Consider the following 19,231-nt stretch of genomic DNA (forward strand, 5'->3'; position numbering starts at 1 on the left):
TATCTATGCTTTATAAACACACATATTCTTGTTATAGCATGAGTTATGTATGATGCTTGAATGCTAGCAAAGTAGCATGATGTCTTATGTCGAGACAATAAAGAGAACTAGAGAGACAGTGATGGCGTGTGAAAGGCATCATTCAACCAGATATCTCTACCATTGAACTAGAACAAAAAAGCATCCCTGGCTGCTCTCTCTAGAGAGAGAATACCTCCTTCTCTACCCCCCTTCTTGTCAGAAGGCAACTCCACCACATCGAAGTCACCTCCTATGACCCATGAATCTACAATGGGGGGCCAAGAGAGAAGTTTCTTCCATAGAAGGATATGTTCCCATCGATTGTTAGAGGGCATAAAGGTTGTCCCACCCCTATTACCCAAGGTAGGTGACCAAAACTTGTGACTTGAAAGCAATTTACCTAACTTAGTACAATCTTTGGCATCCAACTTATGTTCCTGAATAAATCGATGGATCCCCCTATAACACCTAGATGGAGCTGGGTACTGATAAGCTGCCTACGGTGGTGAAGTGGTATACCAACACCCTATATGTTTCAACTAACAATCCTCATTGGCAGAAGGAAGTAGCATGGAACACCTTAGCTGACCTAGTGGTGGAAACAAACCCCTCAAAGGGGAAAGACCTCCTGCTCAAAGAGCGTGGGAGAGAACCAAGCGGAGGAAAATCTACGTGTGAAAGAACTCGTCCACCTAAGGAGGAAGCCACCCTGGGATAAAAATGAATACCAACCACTGCCTCAGCAAAGGTGGGAGGCACAGATTCCTCATTAGGAAAGTCCACTAGATCTGCCAAGGCCAAAAAGAGGTTCTTGACAATCAGACCTAGCATCAGGGTACATAAAGTGTTTGTAGTCAAAACTGGGGAGACGGTGTGCACAACCCCCTTTCTTCTGTCCATGAGGAAGGATGCAAATGAAGGAAGAGCCTTCTCGGAAGAACCATGACCACGAATATCTCCAATAGGGTCAGGGAGAGGAGCTACAACCAGGGCAACGTCTGGAGCAGCATCCTGAGGTAAAGAGGGGATAACCTGAGGTACCATTGTGGTCAAAGCCTGAAGTACCATTGTGGTCGCAGCCTAAGGAGGATCGTGAGAGTCACTAGACACACCAAAATGGGAATATCTGAACCCTATCGCGGCTGGGATGTGTGAGGGCCCCTCTGATTTGCAAGTCTAAGGTAGTGCCTGAGGAACACTCTAAGGAGGAATAATATGAGGAGTTGTGGAGATCGTGGAGGAGCTGCACCAGAAGGATTTTTGGGCCTCTTTTTTTCCTCCTTGGGAAATACCCAGTAAAATGCCCAAAGGTTCTTATAGATCCTACATTGCTCCTGTTGTTGGGGTAAAGGCACATTGCCAACCCTTCATTAAAAGATAGGACACCTATGACTGTCTTAAGACAGTCATAGGGTAAACCTAATCCTAATAAAACATAAGTGAGTTTGTGGTGTGGCTCATCATTCTTCACACCCGCACTAGAGTGTCACTCTCTCTCACTCTCACTCTCTTGCTCTCTTCCACTACTCTCCCCCTCTCAACTGGTATCAGAGCCTACCTAGCTCCCCCTTTTCCCTACCCAGCCTTCTCCCTTGCCTACCCTCTCTTCCGTACGGACAGATCCGTACGGCCGTACGTCGTCCGTACGACCGTACGGACGGGCTCGACCTACGCAGGAAGCGGCGGCGCATTTTCGCAGGACGACGGTACAGGGCGGCGCATTTGCGCGGGCTGCAGGGTGAAGGCGCGGGCGCGGGCTGCAGGGTTTTGCGCGGGCTGCAGGGCGTCGTCGGATTTTTTTGTTGCAGCTGTACAGCAGCTGCTGTACGCAGCATTTTCGACGCTGCATCAGGTAGCTGCATAGCTGCTGTGCGCAGCTAGTTGTACGACAGCCATACGGACTGTCCGTACAGTCGTACGGACTGCCGTACAACTGTGTACGGGAGTCTTCTTCTGGTATCTCACCTGCAGGTACAGTTTTTGGCTGCAAAGACTCGATTTTTTGGGGGGAAAGCGTGCCTGCTACAGGCACCGATAGTACACAGGTACTCTGCAGGGACAGAAGTACAGCAGGTACTTTGCAGGTACTGAAAAGTACAGCAGACATTTTTTGTTGGAAGAGGAATAGTGCTGAAGCACTCTGTTTTTGTGCATGTGCGCGCAGTACATGAAGCATTTCTGATACATTCCTGAAGCATTTCAGCTGTATACTGTGCATTTGTTGAGGTACAGCAGGTACTCTCGTGTCACTCACGCTTGAGGTGACTTGTGCCACAGTGGTGGTGTTTGCGCAGTTACTTGTCTTTCAGGAAGGTCAGATGCTTGTTTTGCAGAAGCTTCTATGCATTTACTGAGTGCAATTCTCAGTTTTGGGTGACCATTTCAAAGGGCTTTTGCCTGGATGTGTTTGCAGTATATGCCTTGAGGCAGTGTGTAGCCAGGGAGCACACATTTGCTTTATTTCCGCAGTGCATTTGGTGACATTTGTTGCAGGTCACATTCTTTGTACGCACTTTGAAAATCTCAGTTGAGCCACGCTTGGTCAGGGCGCATCGAGTTTACTTGGTCCCTAACTGCCCATCGTTGACAGTGCTCAAAAGATTTTCTTCTTGGTGTTTGTACTTTGTGATTTGTATTGTTACTGAGTACACAGGGGCAGTCTATGCATTGCACATTGTCAGATACAAGTGTCAGAGAGATTTCATATTGCATGCTACCTCAGTGTTGAGGTGTTCTCCACTTGATTCAGGTGTCAGATCAAGGGGCTTTTGCCCAGACCTTGTTTGATAGCACTTGGGTTACCGACAGAGATCTTCAGATGCATTTTCTCCCCTTGGTATAAGGGTGATTGCTTGGGATTTATCCCATTTACTGTTGCAGGTTTTGTGACAGGCTGAAGGATCATTTACTGTTTTTGGGGAGTTTGTCAAGTGGTTTCTGCAATTTAACTCAGTGCAATACTGAGGTGGGAGAAGTGATCAGTACAGTCAGTACAGCAGTGTTTACAGTAGTGTTGGTGGTTTTGTCAGATGATTATGCACTGTTAAGCACTTGTTGAGCAGCAGCAGCAGTCTGAAATTACTGTTTTTATGCCTCTTTGAGCTCAGAACAGTTTGTCAGAAGGTACAGTATTTGCAGGGTCATTTACTGTTTTGCTGCAGATTTTACTGACAGTAAAAACAGCACCATTGAAAGTGCTTCTGGCTCTTGAATAGAGCAGGTTTTTTCTGAGAAATCAGAATTTTTATTCAGTCTTTTTACTTCCAGGGAGTCAGGTACTTTCTTCATCTGGTATGGCATCAGGGGGAGGTGATTCTTCAATTCTGAACATAAAGAAACTGGAAGGAGCACACAACTATGCTTTATGGGCAGAACAGTGCTTGAATGTACTTCTGTTAAAGAAGATTGCTAAGCCCATAAGGGTGAAGGGTGTCAAGCCATCTGATATGGTAGCTGATGACTGGGAAGAGCTTGATTTGTCCGCGAGGGCAGCTATCATGCTCACTATTTCAGACACTCTTGTGTTCAATGTACAGGCTGAAAAGACCTCTTATGGTCTATGGCAAAGACTAGAAGAATTGTATGCCCAAAAGAGCTCAGCCAGTAAGGTTTATTGGCTGAAGAAGCTGGTCGATCTTCGCATGAAGGAAGGTACAGCTATGACCTCACACTTGAGTGAGTTCAATGCTATCTTTACACAGCTGATTGCACAGGGGTTGAACCTTGATGAGGAGTTCAAGGCTACTTTCTTGCTGTGTACCCTCCCCGAGAGTTGGGACACTTTCAAGACCACCCTGTCAAACTCGAATGCCACTCTTATTTATGCTGATGTAGAGAGCTCTCTCCTTATGGAGGAGATGAGCAGGAAGAATAATGCGGGCAGCAAGTCTTCAAATGCTTTGCAGGTACAGGACAGAGGCAGGACTCAGCAGAAGGGGAGATCTGCTAGTAAGTCCAAATCCCGCAGTCAGTCCCGTGGCAAAAAGGACATTGAATGCTTTTATTGTGGCAAGAAGGGACATGTGAAGTCGAAGTGCTTCAAGTTCATACGGGATCAGAAAGCCAAGAAGGCTGAAACAAAGGATGTAGGAAATGCAAGCAAAGGCAAAGGCAAGGCCAAGGCAGATGACTTGGATGCAGTGAATGTTGCAGCAGAGGACAGTGACAGTGACATATATGATGTTTTATGCTCTTCTGCTGTAATAGCACATGCTTTGGTTATTGATGGCCATGACATGCACACCTGGCTCTTGGATTCGGGTGCCTCTTTTCATGTTACTCCTCATAGGGAGTGGTTTACTTCCTACACAGGTACTCATGGAGTTGTTCATCTTGGGAACAACAATGCATGTCAAATTGCAGGGATTGGCAGTATACAGATAGTATTTCCTGATGGACAGTCATTTATGCTTGATGGTGTTCGCCATGTGCCGCAAATCAAGAAAAATCTGATTAGCACTGGCTTATTGGATGACGGTGGTTACCACACCACATTTGGGGATTCCAAATGGGTGATTACTGATGGCCAGACTGTAGTGGCTGAGGGTTTTAAGAGTGATACCTTGTACCCTCTTTATGTTTCCAGTGTGGGTAATCATGTTGTTGCCATAACCGAGCTGCCAAAGGTTTCATTGTGGCATAGCCGGTTGGGACACATGTCTGTTAAAGGAATGCAAGAACTGTCACGTTTGGGTTATCTGCCGCCTCTCTCTTTTTCAGATTTGCCTACTTGTGATCATTGTATTTTTGGCAAGCATTTTGTAACTCCTCATAAGAGGAGAACTCCCCAGAATAGAGCACCACTTGATCTAGTGCACACTGATTTGTGTGAGATGCCACAGTTATCACTAGGGGGTGCAAAATATTTTATTACTTTCATTGATGATGCCACACGTAAGGTGTGGGTCTATTTCTTGAAGCACAAGGGAGATGCCTTAGATGCTTTCAAGAAGTTTGTCGCTCAGGTTGAGAATCGGACAGGTCGTAGGCTGAAATGCCTCAGATCCGATAATGGGGGTGAGTATGTGTCACATGCTTTTGTGCAGTTTTGCCAAGCTAAGGGCATCAAACAGGAACTCACAGCCCCTCATAATGCATCTCAAAATGGTGCAAGTGAGCGGATGAATCGAACTGTTCAGGAGAAGGTTCGATGTATGTTGTCTTATGCTGCATTACCCCATGGCTTTTGGGCAGAAGCCGTGCAAACAGCAGTTCACATTATTAACAGGTCACCAAATAAGGCTTTGGAGTTGAAAGTGCCAGAGGAGGTGTGGTCTGGCAAGCCACCCTCATATAAGCACTTACGTGTATTTGGCTGCGAGTGCTTTGCTCATGTACGCAAAGATCTACGCACCAAACTGGATCCAAAGTCTATCAGATGCATCTTTATGGGTTATGGTGACGAAGGTGAAATGGGGTACAGGTTATGGGATCCCGTTAAATGGAAGATTATACGCAGCAATGATGTCATCTTTAAAGAAGATAGTGTGCACAAGGAACCCGTGCAACCTGTGGAATACAGGAGGGTTATTTATGATGATGTTGGACAGCAAAGAATGCCCATTTATATGCAGCAGCAGGCTGCTGCAGATCACCCTGTTCAAGAGGGTATCCAGGCTGAAAATCAGCCAGATAATTTTGCCAATGATGCACCACTGGATGTGCCAACAGATGGGGCTGTAGTACAGCCAGATATGGTGGTACAGCCACCCGTCATGCATGAAGAACAGGCTGGACAGCAGCCTAATCCGGAACATTTTGTTAGGAGGAGCACCCGTGCACAACGGCCTCCTGCCAGGTTTGTTCCAGGAGCCAATAATGTGGCTGATTTTATCATGCTGACAGATTGTGGTGAGCCCTCCAGCTTCAAGGAAGCTATGGGAAGAACAGAGAAAAAGAAGTGGGAGAAAGCCATGCAGTCAGAAATGGACTCCCTACTTCAGAATGATACATGGGACTTGGTGCAGTTACCTGCAGGCAGAAAGGTTTTGCCATGCAAGTGGGTTTACAAAGTCAAAGTGGATTCAAATGCTTTACCTCGGTATAAGGCCAGATTGGTTGCCAAGGGATTTAAGCAGGAAAAGGGCATTGACTTTGATGAGATTTTTTCCCCTGTAGTCAAGATGACTACTTTGAGAGCAGTGTTAGCTCTTGTTGCTCATGATGACATGGATTTATGTCAGATGGATGTGAAGACAGCTTTTCTTCACGGAGATCTTCATGATGAGATCTATATGAATCAGCCAGAGGGATATGCTGTTAAAGGGAAAGAACAGCTTGTGTGTAAGCTCAAGAGGAGCTTGTATGGGCTCAAGCAGGCGCCAAGGGAATGGTACAGGAAGTTTGATGCCTTCATGCAGTCCCAAGGGTATCATCGGTGTGAGACCGATCATTGCTTATACACCAAACGGGCAAAGGATGGCAGTTTGATGCTACTCATTCTATATGTGGATGACATGCTTATTGCCAGTAAATCTCAGCATGAGATTAGTGCTTTGAAGAAACAACTGCATAAGTCTTTTGACATGAAAGACTTGGGTGATGCAAATCATATTCTTGGCATGCGTATTACCCGTGACAGGTCCAAGGGACTTTTGTTTCTGTCACAGAAAGAGTACATTGACAAAGTACTGCAGAGGTTTAAAATGGAGGGGGGGAAGTCCATTAGTACCCCGTTGCCTCCACATTTAAAACTCAGCAGTAAGGACAGCCCCAGATCAGATGATGATAAGGCTGAAATGGCCAAGGTTCCGTATGCATCTGCAGTTGGATCTTTGATGTATGCCATGGTTGCCACTCGTCCGGATATTGCTTTTGCGGTGGGAGTCATCAGCAGGTATATGGCAAATCCAGGCAAGCGGCATTGGGAAGTAGTGAAAGGTGTCTTGAGGTATCTCAAGGGTACCAAAGACTTGTGCATATGCTATGGTAGGCAGGATGCATTGGTGCATGGTTTTACAGATTCAGACTATGCAGGGAATGCGGATAACCGGAAGTCTACTACCGGTTATATTTTCACATTTGCAGGAGGTGCTATATCATGGGTGTCTCGGTTGCAGAAATGCGTTGCACTGTCAACCACAGAAGCTGAATATGTTGCAGCCACTGAGGCTTGCAAGGAAGCAATATGGCTTACTCGGCTGGTGGGAGATTTGGGCATTACAGGAGATATGCCAGTTTTGCATTGTGATAGTCAGAGTGCTATCATGTTGGCAAAGAATCCGGTCTTTCATCAGAAGACCAAGCACATAGAAGTGAAATATCATTTCATCAGGGAGGTACTGGAAGACAAGCGACTTGAGCTTGTGAAAGTACATACTGATGATAATCCTGCAGATTTGCTCACTAAGAGCTTGCCTACAGAGCGGTTTGCACATTGCCGCCACATCATGGGATTAGGATGAGACCATTCTTATTTTATGGTCTTGTATACAGTAACTTTATATTGCTGTAATTTTTTATTCTTTTCTCCCCTTTAGGCACATTGGTCTTTAGGTGGGAGGTTGTTGGGGTAAAGGCACATTGCCAACCCTTCATTAAAAGATAGGACACCTATGACTGTCTTAAGACAGTCATAGGGTAAACCTAATCCTAATAAAACATAAGTGAGTTTGTGGTGTGGCTCATCATTCTTCACACCCGCACTAGAGTGTCACTCTCTCTCACTCTCACTCTCTTGCTCTCTTCCACTACTCTCCCCCTCTCACCTGTTTGCCCGCAATCTTGACTCTTTGTTGAAAGATGGAACCATCGGGGTGCTGGAGCATGATATGATCACCAGATAAGTTAGGGTCATCAACGATAATCCTAACTCTAGGAACGTCATCCGATCTGACTGCCTCTATTGCTAAAGAGGGTAAATTAGAGAGGGGGGGATCTCAGTGTGACAACACCAAACGGCTCTCCAATCAAAGTGAGTAGCCGATGGTAAACCTAAGGAAGGCTGGGGAACCTGATGAAGAGTGAAGTATCATGACTATACTCTTCTATTGGGTCAACAAATCCTAGCTTGAAAGGAGCCAAGAAAATCCTCCTATAAACCAACTGCAATGCGTTGGCTTTGAGCACCGTGACCATAGGCTATAGAGAATCGAAGACCACCTAGAAGAACCCTTGTCCCAATAAATGAACATCTTTAAGATGTGGGGCGAGGTCAGAGGGTAATCCTACAAGCATCCAATCTCTAGCTTGAAGTCTTGAAGGGTGAGAACGATAGATGCAAGCGAAAAGTGTGGTGGAAGGCTCCAAAATTCCACATCTTTCTGAAGCTACAGCAACTCGTGTTTTAAAAATGTGCACGTGTTGCAACCAGTGGAAGTGGATGAGGATTGATTAAATGCACCATTGTCAATAAAGGGTGAAAGGACGACTCAACACAACCTCATCAATCATTGTTTGTTTGCCAGACCCATGGAAGAAAGAAGAACAAAAAGGGCGGGAAGGACTGAGAGGGGGAGGAGGAAGGGGAGGAGAGAGGGGAGGTTGAGAGAGGGGAGGGGGAAGGGAGAGGAAGGCTGCGAAGGGGGTGAGGGAAGGGGAGGAGACGGGGAGGGCTGAAAGGGGGTGGTGGGGGAAGGAGGAGGAGGAAGGGCTGAAAGGGGGGACCGGGGGCAAGGGAGGAGGCAGGGGGCAGGAAGGGGCTGGTGTCGAGGGGCAGGAAATTGGGAGTGGGGGAAGGGAAGGGAGGCGGGTGAGTAGGGAGGGGAGGCGGGTGAGCAAGGGGAGGAGGCGGGAGAGAGGAAGGGGGGGCGGGGAGGTTGCAAGGGGGCAAGGGGCTGAGAAAGGAGGAGGGGGGTTGAGAGGGGATGCGGGGGGGCTAAGGGAAGCTATGGAGAGCTGAAGGGAGGGAAGGTGATGAGGAAGCTAGGGAGATGGGGAGGAGCTGCACCTCCCAAAAGGCTGGAGTTTTATTTGTTCTTATTGATGCCACTCTAGGAAATGCATCACTCAACTCAAAAGGCCTGTAAGGGACTTCTTGTGGAGCGGTGTAGAGACACTAGAGCAGGGTGGCTTAAGAGACCTCAATTCTCCCCACTCAGGAAGGGGGCCTCAATATTATTCATTCAGATTTGCATTGCATGTCTATTCTTTGCAAGGTTGTGCTTAGGGGCTCTTTCCAAGATAGGAGCCTTGGAAATATTTCTTTATTTGTTACATATGGTCCTTCTCTCCTTCCATGGGTGGGGATTGGATGGATAGTACCAGGTGGGATTTTACATCAAGGCATCTCAGGATTCCTTCCTCCCCTGTCGAAGCATTCTCCCTAAAACTTCTTCTTGCCGCCCTTCTTCTTTTTGTCACCACTAGTAGAGGACTCACCTGAAATCTTGGGGCAACTTCAAGAACCCTAAACCCTAAATAATCTTCTGATTTTTCTCCCTTCTTCTCTGGAAGAGATTGATAGGCAGCCTATCATATGGAATGACAACATGCTCGATGATCATGGCAAACGCCTTGGTGCCTCTTGTTACATGCCGTTGTCCATATGGGAGAGAGGACCCAATTTCTTTGTGGGTTCTTGGAAGAATTTCAAAAACCTTCCGGATGATCGAAAGTGTCAGTTTGTAAGTCACGTGAGACGAAGTTATAGAAGAATTGAGCGGATTGATGCAGCCCTACCCTTAGATTGGGTTTTACATATGGCAGGCCTCACCATCACTCTGTATGGCTTGGGACTTTTACGAGGTCATGTATCCCAGTTAAGGTTATAGGATTTGGAAAAGGTTTAGAAGGGGATGCCTTGGTTTTTTATATTCACTCTAGGGGCAAGTTATTCAGGTCTAGGGATGAGGATATACCTTTATTTATGAGAGGCATGACTCTTGTTGCATATTTCAGTCTGATGATATATAGTTGAGTCATGCACTTTGGATGATGTTTCTCACTTTCCATACAGACTTACACATGCCTTGGTGGATACTTTTTGGGAGATTCTAGCGAGCATTTTTGTGTGGCATATTTGGAGATCTAGATGTGCAAAGGCTCTTGATGGATACCAGGTCCACCCATCACACATTGGCTAGTATTTGGACAGATTATATACACCTTGAAAGCCATTTGGGTGAGCATCCCCGAGATGCGAGTGAGCTGCTGCTCCTCCCCGTTCCCCTGCTGCTCCCCCTCCCTCAGCCCGTCTCTCTCCCCCCTCAGCCTGTCCCTCGCCCCTCCCTGCTGCTCCCCCCCCTCCCTCCCTGCTGCTCCGCCCCCTCCCCCTGCCTGTCCCTCGCTCCCTCCCCCTGCCCTTCCGCCCCCTCTCCCTGCTTCCGCCCCCTCCCCCCTGCTGTCCCGCCCCCTCTCCCTGCCTCCGTCCCCTCCCCCCTGCTGCTTCGCCCCCTCTCCCTGCCTCCGCCCCCTCCCCCCTGCTGCTCCGCCCCCTCCCCCCTGCCTCCGCCCCCTCCCCGTTGCTGCTCCGCCTCCTCTCCCTGCCTCCGCCCCCTCCCCCCTGCTGCTCCGCACCCTCCCCCCTGCCCCCGCCCCCTCCCCCCTGCTGCTCCGCCCCCTCTCCCTGCCTCCGCCCCCTTCCCCTTGCTGTTCCGCCCCCTTCCCCCTGTCCCGCCCCCTCCCTTGCTTGCCCCTCCTCCCCCCTGCTGTCCCGCCCCCTCCCTGCTTGCTCTCCCGCCCCCTCTCTTCCTCTCACTCCTCCCTTTCTTCTCCTCTCCTTTCCCCCTCCCTCCCTCTCTGCTTGCCCCTCTCCCCTCTCAGCCCCAGCCCCTCTCCTCCTTCCCTCCCCTTCCCCCCTGCTTCCTCCTTGCCTCCTTTCCCCTCCCTTGCCCCCCGCAGCTTTTTTGGAACGGAAGGAGCTTTTATTCTGTTCGAGTCGGCCTCCTCACCTTGATTGGCGATGGATACCCCGTCAGCCAATCCTACTCCACATCTCCACCGGCCGCGAAAACTATCACTTTCTCTAAAGACGAGTTGCAGCAGCTCAAGAAGGATGTAGAGATTGAGTGCTCTACCACATTGCTAGCACGCATCTTCGGGTCTCACCCTTCCAGATCCCAAGCCAGAGACTGGATGCTTGCGGCTCTCCCCCCAGACCTCACTCCTCGATTGTTAGATGTTCGCCTTCTGGGACGAGGTTTTTTCCAGGTTGTTTTTGACACTCCAGAGGCTGCGAGCACTGTGCTCAAGGCCGAGTTTTTACACCTGGGACACAGGAAGATCTTCTTTGAAGCCTTTCACCTTGGTTTCGACCCAGTAGAGGCAGATAAGAAAATCTTCTCGCTCTTCATCAGGTTCCCCGGGCTTCCCCAGGTTTACCATCGACTTCTTTCTGTTATTGGGGAGCATTTTGGCGCAGTTGCTGAGATCCCACCCCTCCCTGGGTTGCCATTGACTGCAGCAGAGGCAACCAAGGCTGATGGGGTTCCTAGAGTTAGGGTCCTTTGCAAGGATCCTAACCTCAAGATGGACCACGTCATGAACCAGCGCCCGGATGGTTCCTTTTTTCGCCAGAGAGTGGAGATTTTAGGCAGGCAGGACCAGTGCAGGATTTGCAGGACCTCGGGACACTTTGCGAGGGATTGTCCCAGGAAGAAGAAAAGGCCTAAGAAGCCCTCTGGTACAGCTACCGCCTCAGGGCATCGACAGGGGGGACAGGGGGGGGGATTAGACCCGGCACTTACCCCTCGACCTCGACAGAGGGGTGGTACAGGTCCAGCTCCTGCTCCTCGTTCTTCACGTGGCGGTCCTGCTCAATCAGGTGGTGGTACAGGTCCAGTACCTATTCCTCGGCCTCGTCAGGGGGGTGGTACAGGTCCTTCACCTGCTCCTCGACCCCCACCTCCCTGAGGCACACGCGACGCTTTACAGTGGGTTCCAGTACGTGTGCAGGTCCCTCCTTCAGTTCACGAGGGTACCTTAGTAGACTCTGCTTCACCTCGAGCTGTCCTTCCTGTCTCACCTTGCACAGTCCGAGATGCTGAAGCTTCGACCTCCTCCCCAGTTGCAGCTTCTTCCTTAGATCCAGCACTGCCAGATGTTCCTCTTGAGGACGGAGAGATCTCCGCGGCTAGGCAGACACCGGGTAGAGAGCATTCCTCACTCCCTCCCTTGGGTAGGGGGAAGGGGACAGCTTACACTGTTGATCCTCTTCCCTCACAAGGGATCCTTCGTACTCCGGTGTCTGGATTGCTTCACAGGAACTCGTTTTCAGCCTTGGCAGAGAGTTCAGATTTCCCAGAGGAGGAGTTTGTGCCCACTACTTTTGGGGAGCCAGTGGTTGGGTTTCCTATTGACAGGGCTTCTTCTTCAGGTGCCAGGATTCTTTCCCCTATTGACTTTCCTCCACTGGGTTCCTTCCCTCCTTCCTCGAGCAGGAGGTCTTCCCCTGTTGAGGGGTTTGTTTCTGCCACTAGGTCGGGTAAGGTGTTCCACTCTACATCCTCCTGTCGATGAGGATTATCAGTTGGAACATACAGGGCCTAGGTGGCGTCCCACATCGCCGCCGTAGACAGCTGATCCGGGATCAGCTTCATCCAGGTGTTACTGGGGGTCCCATTGATATATTATTTATTCAAGAGCACAAGCTGGATTATAGAGATTGTGCCAAGTCAGGCAAGTTGCTTTCAGGACATACTTTTTGGTCGCCTGCATTGGGCACTAGGGGAGGCACTTCTATTTCAGTTTCGCAGTCGGTTCTCCCCTTAGTTGTTGGGCACGGAGTCATTATCCCCTCTAGAGCTCAGTGGATTATTCTTTTGATTGGAGGGCGTAAGGTTGGCTTCCTCAACCTATATGCCTCCCAACATTAGAGGGGAACGTGTCCTTATGTGGAAGACTTTGCTCTCCTGGGCCCCCATTGTGGATTCTTGGGTGATTGGAGGTGACTTTAACATGGTCGAGTTACCTTCAGACAAAAAAGGGGGTAGAGAAGGCGGACTTCACTCTTTGGAGAGAGCAGCTTGGGATGCCTTCCTTTTCCATTTCTGTGGCAGAGATACTTGGTGTGATGATGCCTTTCTTATTCAGCCACAGTCCCTCCTGTTCTCTTGGTCGAACAGGAGGCAACAGATGCCTATTCATGCACGCATTGACAGATTTTATGTAGATGACTGGGCACTAGACAGAGGTGGATCGGTATGCATTGCTGCGGGGGTTTCCACCTCAGACCATTTCCCTGTTGTTCTGGCTATCTCAGAGCCTCACTTGAGAGGCCGATCTGCCAGCATCAGGATTCCAGATGCCTTTTACACAGAGGAGGACCTTACAGAGGCAGCCCTACGGATATGGTTTGCTCATGTCCAGGGTGGGCAGCCACATCCTTCACATTTAGCCGCTGCCCTCTCTGGTATTAGCGACTTTTACTGCTCAGTTGCTTCTACCAGGAGACGAGATATTCTCAGACGTGAGATTGGTGTTCGCCAACAGTTAGCAGCTTTGCAGAGGGAAGAGCAGAAACGGCGGCCTTCAGATGCTTGGATTCAGGAGCGCCTTGCTGCAGCGAGGGCTCATCTGCAGTTATTGCGCTTGATCAGAGAGCAGAGTATGCCTTTCATGCACGGGAGTCCTTCTGGATTCAGATGGGTGGTAGAGTCAATAAATACTTTTTCTCTATTCTTGGCCCTAGACATAGTAGAGAGAGTGTATCTCAGCTTATTGACTCACATGGGGTTTTACAGACAGAGCCAGATGACGTCTTACGCATAGCGTCAGATTTCTATGCCACCCTCCTTACTGCTGATCCTGAGACACACGATATAGAGGATGCTAGATAGGCTATTTGGCAGAGTATCCCCGTGTTGGTGAATCCGGATATGCATGTTCTACTTGATGCACCTTTCACCAACACAGAGTTCAGGACTGCACTTTCAGCCCTTCACAAGGGCAAGTGCCCAGGTTTAGATGGCCTCACCCCGTCTTTTTTCATTGCTTTTTGGGATATGATTGGAGACTATATTACTTCAGCCATGCAGGCCATTTGGGACTCTGGCGAGATGCCTGAATCGCTTACAGAGGGCCTCATCCACCTTATCCCAAAAGGAGGTAGCAGAAATTTATTGTCCCAGTGGAGGCCTATCACACTTCTGGGGACTTGTTACAAGATTCTGGCCAAGGCTATCAGCCTCCGATTGCAGCCACTTCTCCCTGATCTTATTCATGTCACTCAGACGGGATTTATGCATGGCAGAAGTATTTTTGATAACATTTTTTCTTTCTGGGAGGCTTCAGAGTGGGCCATGCAGAGTGGCCAGAATCTTGCCATTCTACTGTTGGATTTTGAAAAAGCTTATGACAGAGTAGATTGGAGTTTTTTGGAGGGCACCCTTCTACGCTTTGGATTCACTGATGTTTGGATCAGAGGTCTTTCCTCTTTGTACAGATCAGCCCATAGCCAGGTACTTATTGGTGGGGTAAGGGGTGAGAGATTTCAGATTTCGAGATCAGTCCGTCAGGGATGCCCCCTTGCTCCTTTCCTTTTTTTATTCGTGGCCGAAGCTATGAGCATCTATGTAAGATCTCAAGCTGACATCTTTGGGCTGAGACTTCCCATCAGAAGAGAAGAGGAGCTGCTTGACAGTGAGTTGGCTGATGACACACAGCGATTTATTTGGATGCCTCTCCACAGACATTGACTTCTTTCAGGACAGCATTGGATTTATTTTGCTTGGCGGCAGGGGCGCAGATAAATTGGCATAAATCCAATGGCTTTTGGATCAGTGATGAGGACACTCCAGTTTGGGGGCTTGACATAGGGTTCACTTGGGTTCAGAGGGGTGTGCCTATCAGGTATTTGGGCTGCCAGGTCGGCTTGGGTATTTCTACCACGCAGCAGTTTGCTCCCGTGTTGGAGAGCATCAGAAGGAAGCTTCTCTTTTGGAGCTCAGCCAAGCTGGATCTTGCCTCTAGAGTTGTGGTGGTCAACCAGGTCCTCCTGGCCACTACCTGGTTTATTTGTTCATGTTGGTGCCGTTCTAGGGACTGCATCATTCAGCTCAGAAGACCGATCAGGAACTTTCTCTGGAGTGGGCTTGATGGCACAGCAGATGCCTTAGCCAGAGTGGCTTGGGAGACCCTCATCCTCCCTACACAGGATGGGGGTCTCAATATTATTGATCCAGATTTACAGTGCAGAGCTTTACTTTGCAAGATAGTGGTGCGAGGACTTATGCCAGGACAGGAACCGTGGAAGGACTTTCTTATCAGCAGCATACAGAGGTGCACACCTTCCTCAGGAGGAGACTGGATGAGCAGTGTTAGATGGATCTTCACCTCAGCACACCTCAGATCACCTTCATCCCCTCTCATGGTTGCCATTCTGAAAGCTTGGGCTAGTTTCAGAAGCTCTCTTCGGAGGATTCCTCCTTCCTCCCGGGAAGAGATTGATAGGCAGCCCATCATGTGGAACGACAGTATTTTAGATGATCGTGGCAGACCACTGGGTGCCTCACTCTACATGCAGTGGGCCAGGTGGGAGAGGGGACCTGCTTCTTCTTTGGGATCTTGGAAAGCTTTCCGTAGGCTTCCAGAGGAAACCAAGTCAAGGTTGACAGGACATCTCAGAGGGAGTGCAGGGAGGATCTTGCAGATTGAGACAGCCCTTCCAGAGGCTTGGATAGACACAGATGATATGCCTCTCACTTCCTCAACTTGGGCAGGTACTTTCTCGAGAGGCGGGGTTCCACTTCAGGTCTTAGCCTTCCGAGATGCACAGGAGGATGCTTTAGTTTTCAGTGTCCAGGATGGTGGCAGATTGCTCAGATCTACAGATGATATCTTGCTTGAGTCTGCTTTTCAGCCTATCAGGGTCGTAGGCCTTTTGATGCAGGGATCAGATTCAGAGTGGTTCTTAGACCCTGACCCCCAGTTACTCTCCACCGGGTCTTGGAGACTTTGGCTCTATGGAGGAGTTCCCATCAGGTATTTACAGTGGGACCCCGGAGAGTGGGAGTGGATTGACGCGGGGCATCGAGAGAAGACCATCCCCTTCTTTCGTTACACGGTCAGTAATGCCAGGAGATTTCAGCTCAGTAGTAGAGGTTGGAGACCCTCCAGAGTTCCTCATTGGGAGACTTTTGGTATTACTGCGGATCAGCAGAGGTACTTCTGGAGGAGGCTCTGGAAATCCCACAGGAATAGAACGATCACTCCCTTCTTTTGGCTTTCTATTCATGGAGGGATTGCAGTGAACCTTTGGAGGTCCAGATTCGGAGCCGACCCTACTTGCCCTCGTTGCCTTTCTGCTTCGGAGTCTATTCAGCATTGCTTATGGGATTGCAGACAGGCGAGATTGATTTGGATGGGGATAGCCAGGATCTTCAGTCACTTTGTCCATTCCCCACTCTTTATGACTTGGGGCTCGGTGGCTTGGCTTTCTCTTACAGGACCTCAGGTTTTCTATGAGGGACTTGACTCCTCTCGGGCCATTTCGGTTCAACGTCGTCGGGTTGAGTTCTGCTCGTTGGATGTGGTTCCACACCGTCCTTTTACAGCTGTACATGCCTCTGTGGATACTTCTTGGGAGATTATAGCGAGCATAGCAGCCTGGCATATCTGGAGAGCCAGATGCACAGAGGCTATGGAGGGTACTCAGGTTCATCCCTCGCACACATTGGCTAGTATCTGGACAGACATCGTACACACTCTGATGGCCGTATGGACAGGTATGCAGGGGGACTCCCGTGCAGCCTTAGCTAGGAGGGCTTCTTTCTTCAGGGAATGGAAGGATTCTCCTTTCTTCTCTGAATCTACTACAGGGTTGAGATGGCACTTTCAGCCTCAGCCTTGGTTTCTTTCCACCTCACTCTGAGGGGTTTTTTTAAATTATCCTCATGATTTCATGATGTATTCCGCTTTGAGCTTGCTCTCGCGGGTTTTTGTTCTTACTTAATAGAAGTCTTTTTCATGGAAAAAAAAAAAAAAAAAAAAAGGGTGAGCATGTAGGGTCTTCCCAGGTGGCTTGTGCCAGTAGGACTATTTTTCTCATGGAGTGGAGTGGCTCCCCTTTTTTCTTGGAGTCTAGCATAGGGGTGAGGTGGCATTTTTATTCTCAACCTTGGTGTTTTACTAGCTCTTCTTGATGAGCAGGTTGTTTGCCCACTCAGGGTATTTGGTTCACCATGCTATGCATGATGTATTTCTGCCATGAGCATTTGATTTGGGGGCAATTTTCATACTTAATAGAAGTTTCTTCATTGAATTTTAAAAAAAAATCTAGTAACAACAAAAAACTAAGAGCAGCGGAATTTGGGACAGCTGCCATTGAGGCAACAGCACACTACTTCCAACAATTTGGTCTCTGTGTGTGTGTGTGTGTGCGTGTTCACCAAAAAAAAAAAATGTGTGTGTGTGTGTGTGTGTGTGAGAGAGAGAGAGAGAGAGAGAGAGAGATAATTAACCATTTTCTAGTGGTAATTGTAGATGCATTCTGCACCTGCAACAAGTCCTTTGACAAGGGGAATCCCACATATACGATTCTCTTTGTTTCCTTGCAACCACGAGCTTGAATGCAGTTACCCTCCCATCATCACACCTTTGATGAGGGTAAGCCATTATGCCCTTCTAAACTTCATGTAATATTATATTGTCAAGCAATAGAAAATCTCACATCCCTGTCTGACAAAAAATGCATGCACAGGATTCTCAACACGTAAAATACACTATGAAAATGAGATTAGATTTACTGGTGATAAAGGAGATTTGGGAATCTTATATGAGCTTTGAGGTCTGGAACCGCTTGGTTCTACAACCTGGTGAACTTTCTCCTGTTCAAGATGTTTCATTTCATGAAGATTCATGGCTTGCGGTTGGGATTGTTCCGTGTGTGGTCTTAATTTCAAGAAAGCAAGGTCAGAGCGACATTCCTGCTTCTATTTAACTTTACATTGAAAGGCATTCCAAATAAATAATTATTAACAGCATGACATAACTAAACAAAGAACCAAAGGTACAATTATTAACGCTTAAATACTGATTTCAGCCTTTCTACTGCAGGTATCACTGGATGGGTAGACTTGCTTGGCAGGGGTAAAGAACCTGTAGGCTCTTTGAAAGTTTCTGTTCATTTCACAGACTGGACAGTCTTATCCTCAGGGAGTGATTCAGAGGACTTTTAAAGCTAGAATAGGTGCACAGGGTCTGGAATTTAATGATCATAAACGATGAGGATGCATAATGAAAGGTGTGAGATTATGTGTTGTCCCGTTTCTATTCTCCAGATCTACCTTAGTGTTCCCAATGTTATAACATTTGAATCGCTTCCCATCCATGGTTATGTGCAAGCAAATAAGATAGGGCTCTGATTTATAAATATTAGGATTTGCATATCTAGCACTTTGTCCTTTTTTTGAGAAGGTTTTTGACATATCGATAAATGTTTGCAAGTGAGGGTGGCTTGCGATATGGACAACATGTGCTTTTTTTGTATTTTAGTTTAAAATCCAGAATCTAGAATAATCTTTTTGTTTATGAATGTCTGAATCTTGCATGCTACCGTGCTTATGATAAGGTGATACAGTACAAACGTTCTATAGTACCACAATACTATAAAAGCAAAAAAATATTTAAGTTTGCATGTGCTAATTCTTCCAAACACAATGCTATTCTTTCTGGTTACTAACACGAAATAAAGCACTTTTAGCAATGGGAAAGATGAAACATGTGAATGGGCAGAGAAAATTAACCACAAGTATTCATATAGAATTTTATGGCCAACATTAAAAAAAAAAGAGGAGCATAGCGCTTGCTTACAAAAGAAAGAGCAATATTCTCTAGGACTTGCATTCTACCATTCTTATGATATCATTTAAATTCAATGCAGTACAAAAGTTATATAGCGCCACAAATAAGATTTAGGTTTGCACTGGGTACTTCTCCCAAATACATTATTTTCTTTCCTGGTTACTAAGATGAAATGAAGCATTTCTAGCAATGGGAAATAGGAATCATGTAGATGGGCAGAGAACAACAACCACAGGTATTTGAATAGAGTTTTATGACCACCCTGGTTTCAAATAGCCCCTCATCCTCTTCCCTCCTCAGCCTCTCCCCCTCTCCCTCTCTTTCAGCCTCTCTCTCCCTTCCCTCTCCTAGCCTGCTACAATTCGCAGCTCTTTCTTTGATTCAATTGGTGGGGTAGCTACTTGCTCATCTCATTTTGGCGGCTCATCAAACAATCCTTCTAGAATGTTTGTTACAAGGAGTGGTGGCTGGCTTTGGTTTTCTTCGTTGATGCATGCCAAAAGGCATAAGTGCACTCGCACTGCCTTGACTT

At 47.9% G+C, this 19,231-nt stretch overlaps 1 protein-coding gene across 1 annotated transcript in view; it reads left to right on the forward strand.

Moving 5' to 3' along the window:
- The window catches only part of LOC147891594 (uncharacterized), a 76,944-nt gene extending 58,705 nt beyond the window's left edge, over positions 1-18,239 (forward strand). The window contains exons 9-11 of the mRNA XM_087388000.1: positions 17,380-17,502; positions 17,597-17,807; positions 17,953-18,239. Of these exons, the coding sequence (XP_087244126.1) occupies positions 17,380-17,502; positions 17,597-17,807; positions 17,953-18,074 (456 nt within the window). The 3' untranslated portion in view covers positions 18,075-18,239. The remainder of the gene's footprint in view (positions 1-17,379; positions 17,503-17,596; positions 17,808-17,952) is intronic.
- The last annotated feature ends 992 nt before the right edge of the window (positions 18,240-19,231 follow it).

The sequence above is a fragment of the Dipteris shenzhenensis genome, chromosome 17, assembly GCF_047967505.1.
Source record: "Dipteris shenzhenensis isolate YYH24624 ecotype China chromosome 17, Dip_SZ_1.0, whole genome shotgun sequence".
NCBI classification, from domain to species: domain Eukaryota; kingdom Viridiplantae; phylum Streptophyta; class Polypodiopsida; order Gleicheniales; family Dipteridaceae; genus Dipteris; species Dipteris shenzhenensis.